The sequence below is a fragment of the Helianthus annuus genome, chromosome 6 (assembly GCF_002127325.2).
Source record: "Helianthus annuus cultivar XRQ/B chromosome 6, HanXRQr2.0-SUNRISE, whole genome shotgun sequence".
Taxonomy (NCBI): Eukaryota; Viridiplantae; Streptophyta; class Magnoliopsida; order Asterales; family Asteraceae; genus Helianthus; species Helianthus annuus.
In genome coordinates, this window is record NC_035438.2 from 2,771,659 (window position 1) to 2,791,493 (window position 19,835).

Here is a 19,835-nt window from a genome sequence, read left to right on the forward strand (position 1 = left end):
AAACTCTTCAAATTAAACAGTTTAAGAATCAAACATATACAAGTAGAAAAAAGTTCAAATTAATAAAGTATCTTATCATACAAAATGTTCGAATGGAGTGGAAAAGTAAAAAAAACGCGATAACATTTTTGTAATTATTTTACTCATAGGGTAATTATCAAAATTACTCTACAAATGATCCTGTAGAGTATTTTGATCTTGTAGGGTAATAATTATTCTCAAAATTACCCTATAAGTAAAATAATTACAAAAATGTCACCGTGTTTTTCTTTTTTAACCTTTTCACCCGATTCATACGTTTTGTACAATAAACTTATTTGTACAGGATCGTTGGTTGGTTATAAACTACTCGACCTAATTTTCTTTTACATGATTTTGTTGTTTATATTTGTTTGATATATTAAATGGTTGATAATATCGCCATTACAACATAAATTACTTTTTTATTGAACATACATACTTGTCTCGACTCTTGAGACTAGTTTTTAGCCTTAGTAGCCGAGTGTAAGTGGTCTGCAGACTATAGACATTTTACCTTCGAAAAAACAAACAGCAACTACGTGTATAGATTTGTCTTGGCATATAATTCTTTTATACAAGAGTGTATAGTGCTACTTTTTACTGTTTTGTTTACTCTTTCGTCTGTTGTATTATAGCTTACTTACCATTCTATGCTAGCGGTAGATGACTACCATCGTTATTAGTAGTTTTTTTGTGTATTTGTGCTTTGATTCTCTTAGCCATACTTCATCTTGTCGGTATTAGTATATCGTATATCATACATGTTAAAAAAAACGGCACACTCTGATCCCACCCTCCCACGACCTTACTAATCGCACAGCGATAATTTACTATGTGTGTTTGCTTTTTCATAAGGTTAACTCGCAAACCCGTTTAGCTTACCTTCAATCAAACATGAATGAAGATGGATAACAAAAGTTTATTAATATAAATAGATAAAAAAAACACATTGACAGAAACATAAATAGAAACAAAATTACTATCCTCTCTTACAACAATCAATCACCTCTAACCAAAACCATACCATACTTGTAACTTGATAACACCGAGTTAACTCGCTAGCTTCAATGACCGTTAGCCACCGCAGCGTCCTTCTTGGCATAATATCTCCTATACTTTGAGTCAACATGAGTGAGATAGTATGTGCCCGGAGCAAGATGACTAGTATCCTTGCTCGTCTCGTAGTCTTTGCCACCGTATCGGTGCTCCATCACGTGCATCAGCTCCACAAATTTTTCCGGTTCAAACTGCAAAAATATAGTTATAATTAAGAGTGAATTTTAAGAATTGTCCTTTATCTTTAGACCCATTTTCAGGCGTTGTCCTTTATGTTCAAAATTAACGAATTTTGTCCTTTATGTTTTCATATCATACACGTTTTGTCCTTTAGGCCTAACCCAGTTAGTTTTCTCTGTTAAATTTGGTCATGTGCTTTGCACATGAGGGCATTTTTGTCAATTCAAAGGTTGAAGAAGCTTTGAGCTGTAAATCTACCGTTAAACTTACCTTTGAATAGACAAAAATGCTCTCATGTGCAAAGCACATGACCAAATTTAACTGAAAAAACTAACTGGGTTAGGCCTAATGGACAAAACGTGTATGATATGAAAACATAAAGGATAAAACTCGTCAATTTTGAACATAAAGGACAGCGCCTGAAAATGGGTCTAAAGATAAAGGACAATTCTTGAAATTCACTCTATAATTAATGTATCAAATACGACAACTATCAAACAACAAAGTGGCGTTTTCTTAATATACCTCGGTCCTTGACTTCAACTTATGTTCAATATTCATGACCTTTGCAATGTTCGACAAACTAAAAGGCGCTTTTCCCTCGGTAAGATGTAGTGAAAACATTGTGGCGGTTAATCCACTCCCGTATGAGAACATCATGACACGTTTCCCATCCTAAAAGAATGGAGACAATAACGCGAACAGGTTCAGAGTCCGTAGATAGATATGTTTAGTAAGGGCAAATGTGTCAAAAGACTCGAAGTGGAACATACCAGAGAGCTAGTCTTATTGTGAATGAGGGAAGCAAATGCGGCATATAAAGATGCAGTGTACATGTTTCCCAGTTGTTTCGGAACCAAAGTTCCCGGCTGAACCTTTTTATCGTAATCGGGTTTCGCCACTTGCTGGGATGCCTGTAAATTATTGATTCAGTAAATTTATCAATTTAGTTTTATTAAAGAGTAAATTGCCATTTTAGTCCATATGGTTTGGGCCATTTTGCCAGTTTAGTCCAAAGGTTTCATTTTTAACATCTGGATCCAAAAAGGTTTAATCGTTGCCATTTTGGTCCAACTGACTTAACTCCATCCATATCTGTTAAAGCTGCCAAGGGCATTTTTGTCAATTAAGAAAAAAGGGTTAATAAAAAGAAAAATGAGATGACAAAAATGCACTTGGCAGCTTTAACAGATATGGATGAAGTTAAGTCAGTTGGACCAAAATGGCAATGATGAAACCTTTTTGGATCCAGATGTTAAAAATGAAACCTTTGGACTAAACTGGCAAATTGACCCAAACCACAGGGACTAAAATGGCAATTAACTCTTTATTAAATGATATAAATAATAATAAAGGTACCTTTTCAAGATCACGGCTTTGGTAGCTTTCGTCACCTTTTAAAGACGTAAACGGTCCAAGCTTCTCTTTGGCAGATTCGTCAACGGAGCTGAAGACAACGAGAAACCGTTTGTTTGACAAATGAGTAACAATGTAAATGGAAATAATGAAGAAAAAAAATAATAAATCTCGCATACCTGGCATTTCTAGCAACGTCATCGAACACCAAGCGAGCAAAGCTCTTCTGTACAAGCTGCATAAATTCAAACAAAACTTTAAGTGCCACTATTTTTCTTTTCTTTTTTTTTTTTTTTTTGCAAATTCCAGAGTATCTAGAAGGCAAAGAATACAGTTGAATAGATTACCTTGTTATATGGACTATGGAATACAAAATAGTCAGCATCAGCCATTGAGAATTGCTTGCCTTGCAATTTCTCATACCTATAATCGGCAAAATTTCGGTCAGGCATCTTGTAATATACATTGTGTGTATCTATGTGCATATGTATATATTCTGTATATCAAGAGAAACCTTACTTTTGACAGTATCCTGTGTAGCAAGAGTCGAGTGCCATGAGATAACATGTTTGCGACAGTTTTCCATCAACAACCTAACAGAAGAAAAAACGTTCATTGGTTAGAGCTACAAGTTGCCATATCGAACCATATTTATAAGGGGCAATTTCATTTATACCCCTACAAACTTGGAAAATATCATATACGCCCATGCAAAATTATAAATATCATATATACCCTTGCAAAGTAGTTGAAATATCATATATACCCAATTCAGTAAAAACAAATTATTAAATGACAATTTTACCCTTATTTTACAAAAACTTTGAAATCTTATATATGACCTTTAACTTCAAATATTATATTTACTCATTTCTAGCTTAATTTATTTAGCTTAAATATTTTATATTGAGTACACAAAAATGTTTTATATAAAAATATGAAGTTAAAAGATGAGCATATATGAAAACTTGAAGGTAAAAAAATAAGGGTAAAATGATCATTTATTAGATTGTTTTTAAAAATTGGGTATATTTGATATTTTAACTACTTTGTAAGGGCATATATGATATTTTTAGTTTTGGTTGGTATATATGAAATTTTTTAAGTTTGTAAGGGTATATATGAAATTAATCCTATTTATAAACGGGTCAATTCGGTTTATACTTTATTTCTATCGGGAAGAGGAACAGAGGAATACCGGATATTCACTTGCAAGATCGGGTTTGTAGAAGTCATAAGCATGAGACATGTGGCTTGCCCTAAATTTGCTTTCAAATGCAATAGGAGCATCAGGGCCAATGAGCATAGCAACCGCACCTGCACCCCCCGTTGGTCGAGCGGGTCCCTCAGCGTAAACCTGATCAAAGTGATTTCCATTTAGCAGTTGACCATTTATCCAAGATGCATTTTACAAACATCAAACTACATACCGCACTGTCGGTGGAGACAACCAACCCGTATCGTCCATCCCATGAGCTACTTTCTACCCAATTCACACAGTTAAATAATGCTGCGGTTCCACCATAGCATGCGTTGGTTGAGTCAACACCTTCAATGTCGGTATTTCCACATTCCTCGAAGATTTTCATTAGGAAAGTCTTGATGGATTTGCTCTTGTCGATCACGGTTTCACTGCCGACTTCCATGCGTCCGATTTGTTTTGGATCAATCTTGTACTTCTCTAGTAGTGAAGTGACAGCTGTCAATCTGAAAATTAAAAAGATCATACGATGACGGTATGCATGGCATGCATAAGTAACTTATGTCTTATAGCACGCGCTTTTCTTAAAAAAAGCCCACACTTGTTTTGCGCCTTGCGCCTAGGCTCCAGGCGAGGCCGATGCGCCTCGCTTGCGCCTTGCGTCTTTGACAACATAGTATGTGCTTTGTTATTGTAATACGAAAATCACTTAGTCAAGACTCTATTCTCTCTCTTATATGCCGGATTACTACACAAGCATGTTAGAATCTGAGCGTGAATTTTATTTACTAAAAAATATATAATAAAGGGATTGCATACGTTTCTTCTAAGTATGTGTGGAACAATAATTAAAAGCAAACAGATTTCCTGCAAGTAAAATCGAAGGACGATCTGTATGATAAGGTCATTTATTATATTGAGCTACCAATCGAGCAAGAAGATGATACTTTTTGTTGATAATATTACAAAATGGTGTTCCAAGCTATGCAGTTAATATCGGTGATATATCGGTTATATCGGTCCCTTGGTAAAATATCGGTGTCAAATATCGGTCAAAATATCGGTACCGATATTTTCGGCGATATTGACCGATATTTGACTGATATAACCGATACATCACCGATATTTGACCGATATTTGACCGATATAACCGATATATCACTGATATATCACTGAATTATTGGTGTTAAATTGCTATATATATAAATTCTGCATTATATTAAAATTACCGATATCCCACCGATATCTCACCGAGATAACCTATATTTCAAATATCGGTCGTTGACCGATATCCGATATTTTACCGCATTAACTGCATAGTGATAGGAATCAAAGTATCAAACGGCTAGTAATCGTAGAATTCAAACGAAACGAACAAGCAACGGTCGAATGGGATACAGAAACACCACCCGATTCAAACCGAAGAGCTTCCTAAACTGAGTAGAAGGATACAGAATTCACCACCTAAAACTCGAGTATAGGTTCCAAAGAACACCACCCAAGATGCTACCTTGGATTAGCAATGGAAGATAATCAAACTGGTTTGCTCAAAGAAGAGAAACACAGAGAATTTTCAAACATAAAAACACCACCTCTATTCGTACTGGAGTAAATTACATAAAGGTGTTTCCAAAAACTACCCACGTCCTAAACATTAGAAAACTAAAATTAAATTACTACCTAAGAAGCTTAAAGTACAAGTAGGAAAAGCACTGCAAAGTAAACTGCATTAAAAATGCAGTGAACATGAAAAAGAAAAAATGGAAATAACTATAGGTGGTGGGGAACGTGGGTTGTTTCATTCTGCATGGAATTAACCTCCATCCAATTGACCAGCTTTGACCCATGTGTGTGTTGACGTATCATTTGTTATTGATCCAAATTCCGCTACCGAACCGGGTTCATGAAGTGAAGCGTCAACGGCTAGTTTAAATAATTTGTTGAGTTTTGTTCCGGGGTCGCTACCGCTATCATCCTCTCCGTCTTCAAGAAAGTTTGCCCTCAAACTTAAATAACCAATCTCATATGCAGGTTTACGGGTACTTGTTATGTCTATCTGTAGGGTTGCAATGGAGATACCACCGTCAACCTCACCTGGAATGGTCTTAGCCGATCCATAAGTGTTCCAAAACAGCTCACTATTGGTTCTCGTACCTGGTATTTTCTGTTCTTTGAATCCAACCTGGAAAAGCTTGTTATCTTTCTGTACATCTTGGAATGAGGACTTGAAAAACATGTTAGCAGTTAGGGTTCGACGTTCAAGTGTATTCTTGGACATCAACGGGAGTAAAGTTATCTTTCTACCATCCTTGACAAAAGAGTAAGTATTTTTATACCCATCATGAACAACCTTCCGATCAAATAACCAAGGTCTTCCTAACAACACATGGCACGCATCCATCGGTATAACGTCGCACCAGATTTCGTCTTTGTATTCCTGGCCAATGGAGAATGTGATTAAAACACGGGTGGAAACACGGATACCTCGTCCATGATTTAGCCAGTGGATGTCATAAGGAGAAGGATGCGGTTCGGTTGACAAACCCAGTTTGGAGAGCAACGTTTGGGATGCGACGTTGGTGCAGCTCCCACCATCGATAAGTAATGAACAAACCTTGTCCCGAATGGTGCAGCGGGTACGAAATAGAGCTTCACGTTGCAGCTTGTCGGAGTGAACAGCAGCCCCGTTTAGAGCTCGATGTATCACCAAACAATCTCCCTCATCCGGACCTAATACCACCTCATTTGCATCATGCTGCTGGTGTGGTTCTTCATCAAACTTGGGTCCGGTCAAGGATTCAAATTCTGCCAGAGTGATGACTCGTTTATTGGCGCATTCAGATGCAATATGGCCCAACCCTTGACAGCGAAAACAACGTCGTGAGTGCTTTGATGTAGTAGTGGAGCTCTCTGGTAAGTCTATCGTCTTCGAAGGGGTTGGTACAGTAGGTGTAAGGGAAGATGGAGTCGGTGCAGGTGCGATAGTTTTGATCACTGGCTTGGACACTTCCAACTTACCATGAGTCCTTTGTTGAGCCTCTACTTTGTGTGACATAAGGGTGAGTTCGGCCAATGTCGAGTACGGATGCAACTCGACCACATTTGCAATTCTTGGTTCCAATCCTCCTAAATATCTCACGAGGGTTTGCGGGTCATCCGGGTTCAAACCACACTTCATAAGAAGGTGTTCAAACTCCTGGGAAAACTCTTCAATGGTTCTTGTCCCTTGCTTGATGAAATGCAGTTTAGAAAAGCTCTCTTGAAGATAGTACGGAGGCATAAATTTTGACTTCAGGAGTTTCTTCATCTTGCTCCAAGATCGGACCTTTTCCTTACCCAGTTTCTCTCGTTGTGAACATACATTTGCCCACCAAGTTGATGCATACTTCCTTAGCTTCAAAGCAACAAGTTTCACCTTCTTTTCCTCCACTGTGTGCTTGTAATCAAATACCCTCTCCACGGTTCGAAGCCATTCTACAAACTCGTCCGGGTCAAGCTTTCCATCGTACTCTGGAATGTCAACTTTGATGTCGGTGTGGTTTCGGTTGTTAGGAGATCGACGACCATAAGGGTTATAGTCACCGGCTTGGGAGAACTCGTCAGAATCATATTCATCATCAGGTCTGTATCGAGGAGGGGTTCGGTCATTGTCTCTTCGTCTCTGTACGGCTAAAGTTAACTCCCGCACTTGATCTTGTAGGTCTTTTATCTGTTGTTCCATGGCTGTAAATGAATACTGAGATAAATGTTGACAAATGGTTTGTTACGGAATGGATTGGAGTCGAAACGGAACGTGTTTCGGCTCTGATACCAAATGATAGGAATCAAAGTATCAAACGGCTAGTAATCGTAGAATTCAAACGAAACGAACAAGCAACGGTCGAATGGGATACAGAAACACCACCCGATTCAAACCGAAGAGCTTCCTAAACTGAGTAGAAGGATACAGAATTCACCACCTAAAACTCGAGTATAGGTTCCAAAGAACACCACCCAAGATGCTACCTTGGATTAGCAATGGAAGATAATCAAACTGGTTTGCTCAAAGAAGAGAAACACAGAGAATTTTCAAACATAAAAACACCACCTCTATTCGTACTGGAGTAAATTACATAAAGGTGTTTCCAAAAACTACCCACGTCCTAAACATTAGAAAACTAAAATTAAATTACTACCTAAGAAGCTTAAAGTACAAGTAGGAAAAGCACTGCAAAGTAAACTGCATTAAAAATGCAGTGAACATGAAAAAGAAAAAATGGAAATAACTATAGGTGGTGGGGAACGTGGGTTGTTTCATTCTGCATGGAATTAACCTCCATCCAATTGACCAGCTTTGACCCATGTGTGTGTTGACGTATCATTTGTTATTGATCCAAATTCCGCTACCGAACCGGGTTCATGAAGTGAAGCGTCAACGGCTAGTTTAAATAATTTGTTGAGTTTTGTTCCGGGGTCGCTACCGCTATCACATAGGTTCCAAGATATCAAACAAGGGGAGTAACACATAAATATTATCATAAATGGTTGCAACCATATAACAAAAGAACCCTCAGTGCATGAGTAGTTGTGACATTAAAGCACTTCAATGTACTTAGTAAAACTCATTCATACAAACATTTTATGATATATACTGTCATGTTAGTTGTTACTAGCATTAATTAATAAAACCGTTGCCAATAATCATGATAAAACCATATACGTATGCAAAAAACACAAGTCCTTAAGAGAAGAAGAGTACGAACCCCATAGAGATGACATCTTCAACCTCTGAACAAAACGCCATGCAATCCTGTCCGAGACCAATGGTGTACTTTCCTTTACTTGCCCCGTCAAAGTTCTCTAGGATATCCTGAAAATTTATCACCATATAACGATTAAGAACACATTTCCAGTAACAGAGCGTAGCACGTGGATCAGTAGATTTACATTTACTAACAACCAAATCCCATATAAGAGGCAAACACACAAACACGATGCGTGACAAAAGTCGTGAACTTTAACTGCACAACGAGAGAATAAAACAACCAACTCTGTCCCAAATTAGTTAACAATATAAGATAAGCTTATTAACACGCACTACTTCATCCGCTTAGCAATTTAAGTACGTTTGTCCTTGAAAAATACTCAAGTCACAAAAAAAGACTTCTTTATAACAAAGTTCATGAAGCAAAAACGAGCACAGGTTACATTATCGAGCCCTCCTATATCAGAATAACGCATCACTTCATTAATGTAAACAAGACGCTAGAGTCATGTATCATGCTCTTTGACTCCAAATATGTGTCATAGGCACGAAAACATTCTCTAAGGAATGACCACAAACATTCTAGTAGACACGACAGTGCTCTCGTTTAGTGTTCTTTTCTAGAACATTATTGCAGTGGTCTTGCACATAATGTTTATAGCTAAGACGCTAAGTAGTATTTTCCTTAAACTCACTCAACTCAACAAACCTTATTTGTGATACTCAAAGTATGGATTTATATTCTTGTATACAAACATCAAACTTACTAGAGGTCAAATATAATAAAGTCAAACTTCGATAGCGCTCTAGGCTCTACGATAGTTAAGTATTCTTTTCCGGATTGAACATAATGTTTATAGCTAACTAGTATTTCCTGACACTCACTCAACTCAACAAATCTAACCTGTGATGCTCAATCAATGTTTTAAAAACCGGTTTTTATACCGTACCAGGTTGGGCTCAGAAACGGTTCAACCAGGTGTATCGGGCGGTTCAACAAGGTGTACCGGACGATTTAACCGGTTGAACTGAACCAGTACTACCGGTCGGTTTAAACCGGTTTTTAAAACATTGTGCTCAATAACTCTTAATGCATAGATTTATATTCTAGGATCATCATCATCATCATCATCATCATCATCATCATCATCATCATACTCAGTAAATCCCACCAATAGCAAAGCAAAGGTATGGTTTGAGGAGGGTAAGATGTAGGCAGCCTTACCTCTACCCCGTAGGAATAGAGAGGCTGCTTCCAGTGAGACCCCCGGCTCGATAGTAGTTTTGCATCAAGCCTTGGACATAAGGCACATAACACTCAGCAATCGGGACAAAGAACGATTAGTGCATGTACCCTCTTGTCTTTCAGCTACCAACGCCACCACATGATGCATGATTAACCGTCCTCAGCTTTTAACGTTATTTTCACGAAATTAGTAAAATAACGTTAAAATAAGTGCACTTTCATTTTTGCCCCCCTGATTGCCCACACATATATACATTATAATAGGGGTGTGCAATAACCGAACCGTTAACCGAAACCGAACCGAAAACCGACAAAACCGAACCGAAAACCGACAAAACCGAACCGAAATTAACCGAAACCGAATTAACCGAAAGTCGGTTAACGGATATTTTTTTTTACCATCGGTTAACCGAAATTAACCGAACTGAACCGAATCATTTATTTCTTTATATATTTCTAGCTTTTATACCTTTATTTCATGTATTTCATGTTTTATACTTTCATTTCATGTAATAATACCTCTATTTCATTTATTTATGCCTTCATTTCATTTATTTATACCTTCATTTCATTTATTTATACCTCCATTTTATGTATTTAAACATCTATTCATGCATTTATACCTCCATTTCATTTATTTATACATCTATTTCATGTATTTATACATCGATTACATGTATTTCTAAGCAAAAAAATTAGCCCTTGTTTGAATTGGTTATTAACCAAAAATTAACCGAACCGTACCGAAAACCGACAAATTAACCGAATTAACCAAACCGATTAACCGATGACTTCGGTTACGGTTACGGATAATGCTAATAACCGAACCGAACCGTGCACACCCCTATATTATATGCGCATACCGCAAGCGGGGCGCTATTTCTATTCTAGGATCCAAACATCAAACTTATTAGAGTCAAAGATACTAAAAGTCAAACTTGGCTAGTGTAACAACCATTTATCTCACACAATGGTGTGTGTATAGGTAGGATCCGGTACAAATCGAATTAACCTACTAAACATACAATTAACTAAACTAATTATTACTAATTCATTATTACTCTAACAGTCTAAACAGTACCCTAATAATAATCACTCTAATTCAAAATGCTACAGCCATATTAGTAAAATTACTCTAGTAACCTATGTTGAATCTATTATGCATGTTCAATTAACCATAAAACTTCACTCATTTCATCATCTTTTTTTTTTTTTTTTTTTTTTTTTTTGCTAACTAGAAATTCTACCCCAAACTGTACCAATTTCACTGTTTTAACCTAAATCCAAACACAAACAATAAATTCTCCAACAACAAAGCAAATTTCATCATCATTCCGTTCTCCGTACCAACGATTTAAACCTAAAAACCGAAACAAATCCAATCCGTACGAGATAACAACCAAACAAATGCTCAGATCATCAAAACACAAAATCAATACCTGCTGAATACAAGTAGGAGGAAAGTAAATCTCCATAGCGAGAATTCCAACGTTCTGAGGAGCCATAACTGAAGAAATTAGCCACAGAGTTAACAGATCGAACGAACGCTGGATCTCTGTCAACGATTACAAGTAACCGATCGATGAATTTGATTTTGGGAGAATCTTTTGTTGGAAAGTTGTGAGGGGGTGAGGAGGCGTTACATGCTAATGATGCATATATATAGCAATCACGAGAACTTGCTGACAATGGATCTGTTTGAGGCTTTGCCCTTGGTGTTGAGGTTATTTACGGTGTTTGCCATTTTCCTTGTACTGTTTTTACTATTATTGTGTGGGGGGCCCGTTTATCGGTATTATACAACTAATTAAAGATTCCGGTTTTAGTTGGATGTGAATTTGTCATTAAGTTCTAATTTGTGATGTTCGATATTTTATTTTTATTTGAAGTTTTGTGAGTTTATCAACTTTGGAGGGTGGTGATGTGAAGGGAGTTTGAGGAGGACAAAAAGGGTATTTTGAGAATTGTGAATAACCCTAATGTAGGGGGGGGGGGGGGGGGTTGGGGTTTGGGCGTTTTCTTTCATTCTTATTTCATTGTCTTAGAAAGAGTGAGAGAGACCGGTTTTAGAGGATTTTGAAGAAAGGCGTATGGTTTTGTTGGGATTATCATTGAGGGGTTGGAGGTATATGTTGGTTCCCTGTTTCTCGATGGAAAAAGGGAAGGTTTTTAAAGGTTGCTAAGATCGGTTGCCGTTCAACAAGGAAAAGTTGGGAACTTTACATTGAATCTTGCATGATAATGATGGATTGTGTTTGGAATGCAATTATATGAAGGTTTTAATGTGTTTCAACCCATGAATTTAAGATATTGATGTAAATCGAACATGTGAAGAAGGAGTCGCCATGGAAATGCTAGGGGTTCTTTAAACAAGGTATGTTGCACAAAACTCTTGCAAGAAAGTTCTAGGCGAAAGTTTTGTTATGTGAACGTTGCCCTAGGGGTGCTAAACGGGTCTAACCCGTCTCGACCCCTCCAACTTCCTTAGAGCCTCCGGTAGCACAACCGAGACAGCGACGAGTTCTCTGCCTCCGCGGGAAATTCTTAGATGAAGCCGAACATGACCGGAACCCGATAATCATGTCATACATATGAATCCGAACACGACCCGAATATTCGCAGGTAGATCGAACACGATCCGTTCAACCTGATTTTTTTTTAACCACATCAATATATTAAATTTCAAAATTTATTACAAAAAAACACAAATGCATATAATACAACTATATTTAATTTATAAAATCTTATGTGAATTTCTCTTTTTAAGTTACAATATGGCATAAAATACCAACCTAATTTAATTTATAGCATAAAACATATTGTAAAAAAATAAAATATAATTAAAACAGGTCAAACGGGTTAACCCGCTAACGTGCCTTGGTTGACACGAACCCACCCATGTTTGTTTAGCTAAATAGGTTTGTAGGTTTAACCTGAAACTAACCCGAATATGTTCAGACTAAATCCAAACCCGCAAATTTCGTGTTAAATTCGTGTTGTGTTTTCGGGCCGTGTCAGAGATTCACACATCTAGTTGCCCTAGGCGAATGTCCCATAAAAAAGTTCTAACTCTTGCTTGTATGGTTTATGCGAAAGACCCCTAACTCTTGTTGGAAATTTTAGTAAAAATAAGGTGTCGTTTGTTTTTTCTGAAAAGCTCTGCGCAGACTCTTCTGTCTGCGTCACGCAGACCACGCGCATACATTGCCACGCACAGACTGTTTGTTTTTCTGAAGAAGTTTCATTAAAAAAACGTCTGCGCGAGCTCTTCTTGGTGCAGACTTGGTTCAACCACTTCTAAGATCTTCTATGGTCTGCAGAGGGTTAAACACCACCACTCACCAACACCCATCACCACCACCACCATAGTTCACTACCACCGTCCACCACCCACTTCTGTCCATCATCACCACCACCACCACCACCACCACCGTCCACCACCGTCCATCACCACCACCACCATCCACCATCCACTACCGTTCATCACCACCACCACCGTCTACCACCATCACCGTCCAGCACCATCCACCACCATCGTCTGTACACCACCACTAATTTATTTTAGAAGTCTGCGTACGTTAAAAAACAAACAACCTTCTTCCTGCAGACTGCAGAGGTTTGGTCCACCTTTTCTTCTACAGATGTCTATAGATGTGGTACGTAGACTGCAAATATTTTACCTCTTAAAAAACAAACACCTAAGTTTCTCATTAAAGATTTTGGACACGAGTGACTATATTTGTATAATTATATATGTATCGTATGTGTGTGTATATATTATATTATATTTATGGTTACAAATTATTCTATAAAATGCTTATCTCATGAAAGTTAGGGTAGAAAAAATGTTTAATTGGTAAAAAACGTGAAACCATAGTTCTAATCACCCCGTGATTCACACCAACTTCCTTTATCACACCCTTTCACCTGAGTTTTAGACTGATGATCAGTGAACACCCCTGAGCCTACACACCTCATCATGTGGCCACATCAATCCACTCTGTCTGCTCTTTGCAATATCTGATTACACACAATATGCGATTTATAAATCTATTAGATTATGCAACAAGTGGATACATGTACATCCACGTTGTTATATATGGTTTTATTCGATTATAACATAAAGTATATACTTTTCAAAATTAAAAACTAGACGTCCTAGATTAATCAAAACCCGAATTAACCAAACTGGTTATCGACTTTTTGTACCGTTAACCAAAATTAACCGAATCAAGTCATTTATATTTTCATATATTTCTAACTTTTATGCCTCCTCTTCATGTATTTCATATTTATATCTCTATTTTATGTATTTATACTATAATTTATGTATCTATACCTACATTTCATGTATTTTTACCTTAATTTATGCATTTCTAAGCAAAAGTTTTAGCCCAAGTTTGGTTTTGGCTATTAACCGAAATTAAACGAATCCAACAAAAAATCGTGAATCTAACCGAATAAATCAAACCGATTAACCGAAAATTGATTGGCCAATAAAATAAACTAATCGATAACTTCGGTTCCGGTTGAGGATAATAACCGAATCAACCGAACAATGCACATCTTTCCCGTCGCATTACACGGATACCCTTCTAGTATATATATAATAGAAAATCCTAAAACTCCAAGTCGAGGCATAAATATATTTTATACATTAAAATCGTATACGCAATCACAAAAATAACCAATTTAAATTACTAAAGACGGTTACAAGGTTAAGTTTATTATTATAAAATGTTACAGGATGCTTATTCTATATCATATGATTTTGATAATAATAACAAAATAGTTATAGTTTGCTATAAAATATTGTCTGTTTCAAGATTTCAATTTTAAGCAGCTAATGTTTGTTTTTTTTTATTTTAGTTGAAGTGCCCGTAATTGACTCATAAAGTATTAAAGTAGTAACAGCCTTCCCTTCGTATTCTATTGATTTTTCTTTATACCTTAATTAATAGAAAAAATAAGTAATTATTTATTTATTCACATGTATTTCTGTTGTGGATATTGGTAAGAAGTGTTGGGCTTATACCGCCAACTGCCCCACATGCTTCAAAGGAGTATTACAAGATTAAATTTATAGTATTAATCGAACATATTATATTACAAGATTTGTTATGCGAATATTTAACCAAGAAAAAATGAGTGGCATTGGGGTGTGTACAGTTCGGTTTGGTTTGGTTTTTAGGTAAAATCGAAACCGAATTTTTTGGTTACTAAAAATCCAAAAATCAAATCGTTGGTTTTTGTTTCGGTTCGATTATTTCGTTTACGATTCGGTTATATCGGTTTTCAGCTCACCCCTAGGCATTATGAATAGGTTTAAATATTTGCTGATGGAAGATGATTTAGAGGGTGTTTAGGATTACGTTTTGAAGTGATTATTTGATTATTGCGTTTGTAAAACAAAAATAATCTAAAAAAGTGTTTGGATGAAAAAATGATTATTTGCCTCTAAAACGCAGTTTTGGAGAAGCATGTACCTACATGCTTTTTCAAATACAGTTTTGAAAACATAAAATTTATTTTGAAAACGTAACACCGAACACCCCCTTAGTTTTCTTAACTGAATTGTATTCATTGTCCATTATTGGAATTGACTTGAAGATTCAATCACAGTTAAACTTCTGAAAGATATCTTGATGGTTTAAGTGGTATTTGTTCTAAAAAAGTATAAAAATTGTTAAAAACTAAAAATAATTCAAAGTTAAACTCTATGAAATTGGTGGTTCTAGCACGAAAGTCCACAAGGATTAAATGAAAGATGAAAATCTTGCCATCTAATTATGGGAATGAAAGGCATATTTGAGTTGATATATTATAACTAACATTAGTTTATAGGAATCTCATTTCTAACACAAGACTTCTTTGGTGCGTCAAAGTGATCAATTTCACTATAAGTATAAAATTTAAATATGGTTTAGAAAATGAAAAAAAATGAAGCGTATGTTATTTAGAGGTTAAACAAACATTACATTGACGGGAATGAAGTGATCCGTCTTTAAGTTAGAATGATAGAGAATTAAATTTCAAACATTCTCTTCATAACCAATATATATGGTATTGTCTTAATATATCGTGTCTTCGCGTATTAGTTACATGGCCATTCGCCAACACTATCTATGTCTCGGACCACTTCTCACCTAGTTTTTTTACAACACTATATAGTCGAAATTTCATTTATTTTATCTTTATTTAGAGTTAATAATAATAATAATAATAATAATAATAATAATAATAATAATAATAATAATAATAATAATAATAATAATAATAGTAATAGTAATAATAGTAATTTGTATTTGCTCTGCCCAATCTTTTATTTACTCGTAAAATTTAGAACGAGATAAATAATGCCAAAGTGGTAGTTTGTTAGTCGGGATATTTTTTTCAATTCTCCTGATCACTTTTAGTTATGTATTATTTCCTTTTATTATACTTCTATGGATTCATAGTATCGACAAATATACTCCACGTGCTACACGTGCCAAGCAATATTTTTTCTTTTACTTTTATAAAATAAAATAGGCTACTAGAAATTTTACTTTTATAAAATAAAACAGGCTACTAGAAATTTAGTTATTTAATAAAATAAAATAGGCTACTAGAAATCAGTTATTTAACAAAATAAAACAGGCTACTAGAAATTGAGTAAATTGGCAAAACCGTCCCTGAGGTCTGGGTATGTTTGTCAGTTTCATCCAAAACAACTTTTTTATACCATATTATCCTTTACATTTGAGATTTTTTAACATTTTCATCCAAATGTCTAATTTGGGTTATTTTTTTGACAGATTTATGGATGAAAATGGCAAGAAATCCCATACCTCAGGGACAAGTCTGACAAAAAAATTAGACGTTCGGATGAAAATAGCAAATTAGCCTAAAAGTTAAGGGTAATATGGTACAAAAAAGTTGTTTTGGATGAAACTGGCAAACGTGTCTAAACCTCAGGGACGATTTTGGCAATTTACTCCTAGAAATTTTACTTTTATAAAATAAAACATGCTACTAGAAATTCAGTTATTTAATAAAATAATATAGGCTACTAGAAATTTTACTTTTATAAAATAAAACAGGTACTAGAAATTCAGTTATTTAAAGGCTACTAGAAATCCAGTTATTTAGTTTAAATACATTATAAAATAAAACAGAGTACTAGAAATTCAGTTATTTTAAGGCTACTAGAAATCCAGTTATTTAAAATAAATACATATATATATAATGACGAATCCAACAAGTTTATCGTATGACTTAAGATAATGAGACAAATGTAGATTTACTCAATAAGCCTGTTTGGTATGGGGATCGTCCCCGGTTTGTTCTGGTCTGGCGCCGGGCCAAACACCGCGCCGCCCCCCTCCGGCTTCGTCCTGGACGTCCTCTATTGGGCGTTGGAGACGCTCCAAATGAAGACAAAAACCTTGCATCCCCCTCTCTCACACACCTATAGTTACAATATATACATATACATTTTAGGTCCATCCTTCAATTTCCATACCCCTATCCTCTTTGCTTCATCTTCACACCCATCCTATGTGACACTTACGTGGCGGATCATCCTCCAAAGGAGGACCATCACCATGCCGCATAGCCTAATAGAACGTAGAAACTTAAAAAATGTGTCGGATAAATCGATTCTTCCTCTTATATCCTATACTTTGTCTTTAATTTCCTTGAAAGTTATTTTGTTTTTTGGCGCCTTCAAATGTTGACAAAAATGGTATCCGAAAAAAGAATACTTAAAGTGAGTGGTATGCTATCCAGAATTTTTTTCCTTATAGTGTTTTTTCATGGATACCTTGATTTATAGTAATTTGGAATCGAACTTTTGGATCGGTTTGGATCTAGTCGGGTCAAATCACATAATAAAAGCAAATATCATAGTAAAAGTACAATGTCATTAAATAAAAACATATAATAAAATTACAAAGTCATTTGAAATATGTAAAAAAATGCATTTAATAGTTGTTTTGTACGCGTTTTCATGTTTTGAAAACGATTCATTATGTTTTCAATGGCAACTTGCAAAAAAAACCTCTTTTTCATTATAACAAGTGCACGCATCATTCAAATGATCATCAAACATCCTGTTAGGTTAAATAATTGAAACAAAACCAACTAGACATGGGGCTATAATGCTTACTGGATTAGAAAAAAAAAATAAAGCATGGACCTTTATTGATTTAAAGTATATTAATTAAATTCAAGTAACTGGGCTTAATTTTTGAAATATAAATTTGTTTATTATGTAATTCTTTTAGAAGAAAACAAAACAATGGTGTCGTTTGTAAAAAGACAATGGTGTGGCTCGTAAAAAAACAATGGTGTCGCTCGAATTTATCCTATTATACGTTGTATTTGCTATACAAAATTCAATGGTGTCGAACGACACCGTTGTTCAAAGGTGACTCCGCCACTGGCTGCATCTTGTTTGAAATTTCTCAAGTTGTACAGAAATAATAAATGCATTCTTATTACATATATACACTCACTCATATTTACATAGAAATAGTTATATTTAAATAAAAAATACATAAATAAATAATAAATGAGACAATCTATTTCAAATTCGTATTTATGGGACCATTCAAGACTAGGGACGACTGGCACGGTTCGAAAACAAGACATAAAAATAATTAGTTTTGTGCTGATTAGACTTTTTCTCTGAGAAATACCAATCGTCGCCGGATCCCTAATAGCCGCCGGTTGGCTCGACGATGATGAACGACGTGGAATAGAGTGCGAGGTAGCTCGGTTCTCCTTGTGGGTGTCATCCTTGAGTTTACCTTTCTCACTATTCTGGGTGGTTTCTGAATCCATTCGCCGCACGGGTCTGTTGGGTTCCCGCCGGTACTTCTCATGGAGGTTGTTGATGAAGGTGAGCCTTGGAGGGGGTATAAGGATAAAGGGTCTGGAAAAGGGAAAGGTTTCAATCACAGGATCGTCAAGTTCTTTGTCTCTAACATTCCTAAGGGCTGTAGGCCTTGGGATCTTGCCAACGCATTCAGAGCCTTTGGTGATATATCGGGAGCGTTCATTGCTAAGAAGAAGGACAAAATGGGAAGGACGTTCGGTTTCGTCAGTTTCAAGGGGGTTCTGGATGCGGTCGAGTTGGAAGGAAGGATGAATAATATGAAGTTGGGAGGGAACAAGCTTGTTGTTAACGTCGCCAAATTTGCTAAGGAGAATGTCGGTTCATTCAATGACGGGGTCTGCTTTGGCAAAGAGAGTTCGTTTCATCTTAATGGTTGGAAGACAGACGGCCCAGCTCGGAAGCCGGAAGGCCCTGCCCGGAAGCAGGCTTCGGTGTTTAATGCCTCGTCTAGTGGTAAGTCGTTCGTTGATATCCTTCTTAACAAGTCCAGCCCATGTCAGGAAGATGATGTAGTGGAGGTTGATTCATCGGTTTTCACCCTCTCGGAGAAGTTTGGGAGATCGTTAGTGGGTCGAACGGTGGATTTCTCTATTCTAAGGTCTATCAACGTGTTACTTCAGGAAGCAGGTTTTAAGGACATTGTGATTCAGTACTTCGGCGGTCTAACGGTTCTTCTTTCGTTTTCTGAGGATATGGCTGCCAAGTGTTTTGCAGAGGACAGTGGTACCTGGGCTCGTTGGTTCTCGTCTATCGATCCTTGGGTGGGTCAGTCCATGCCGTTTGAGCGCTTAGCTTGGATTAATATTTTTGGTGTCCCCCCACACCTTTTATCACCGGGCGTTTTTGATCTGATAGGGGGTAGGTATGGGAGAGTTGTGCATGGGTCTAAGTTTCACGAGGATGATGGGGACCTAACCTTCGACTGTCTTGGTGTGTTGACGGACAATGGGAACCTGATCTCGGGGGCGTTGAAACTGAGATGGCAGGACAAATTGTTCAGGGTCTGGGTTACTGAGGAACCTAGTGCGTGGGTTCCGGATTGCTTGGGCAACATCGATGATGTGGACGACATGTCGTCGGAATTTGAAGTTGGTAGCCGGGAGGATGTTCTGTCGCCGTTTGAAAAATCCTCGTGTAAGGAAGACGAAGA

General features: G+C 36.5%; 1 protein-coding gene across 2 annotated transcripts; it reads right to left on the minus strand.

The window, feature by feature from the left end:
* Positions 1 to 916: 916 nt before the first annotated feature.
* LOC110864356 (hydroxymethylglutaryl-CoA synthase) lies at positions 917 to 11,452 on the minus strand. 2 transcript variants are annotated; one of them, XM_022113405.2, is made up of 11 exons: positions 11,244 to 11,452; positions 8,557 to 8,663; positions 4,044 to 4,320; positions 3,812 to 3,970; positions 3,133 to 3,206; positions 2,961 to 3,036; positions 2,793 to 2,848; positions 2,617 to 2,704; positions 2,031 to 2,171; positions 1,783 to 1,932; positions 917 to 1,268 (listed from the first exon to the last, which is right to left on the minus strand). In XM_022113405.2, exons 1-11 carry the CDS (start codon positions 11,307 to 11,309, stop codon positions 1,086 to 1,088), a joined length of 1,377 nt encoding a protein of 458 aa, XP_021969097.1. In that variant the 5' UTR covers positions 11,310 to 11,452; the 3' UTR covers positions 917 to 1,085. The 2 variants fall into 2 exon arrangements, with proteins under 2 accessions (XP_021969097.1, XP_021969096.1); XM_022113404.2 differs by lacking the exons at positions 917 to 1,268; positions 1,783 to 1,932; positions 2,031 to 2,171; ... (4 more) ...; positions 3,812 to 3,970; positions 4,044 to 4,320 and adding an exon at positions 5,385 to 8,276 and having other exon boundaries at positions 11,244 to 11,278.
* Between the last annotated feature and the right edge of the window lie 8,383 nt (positions 11,453 to 19,835).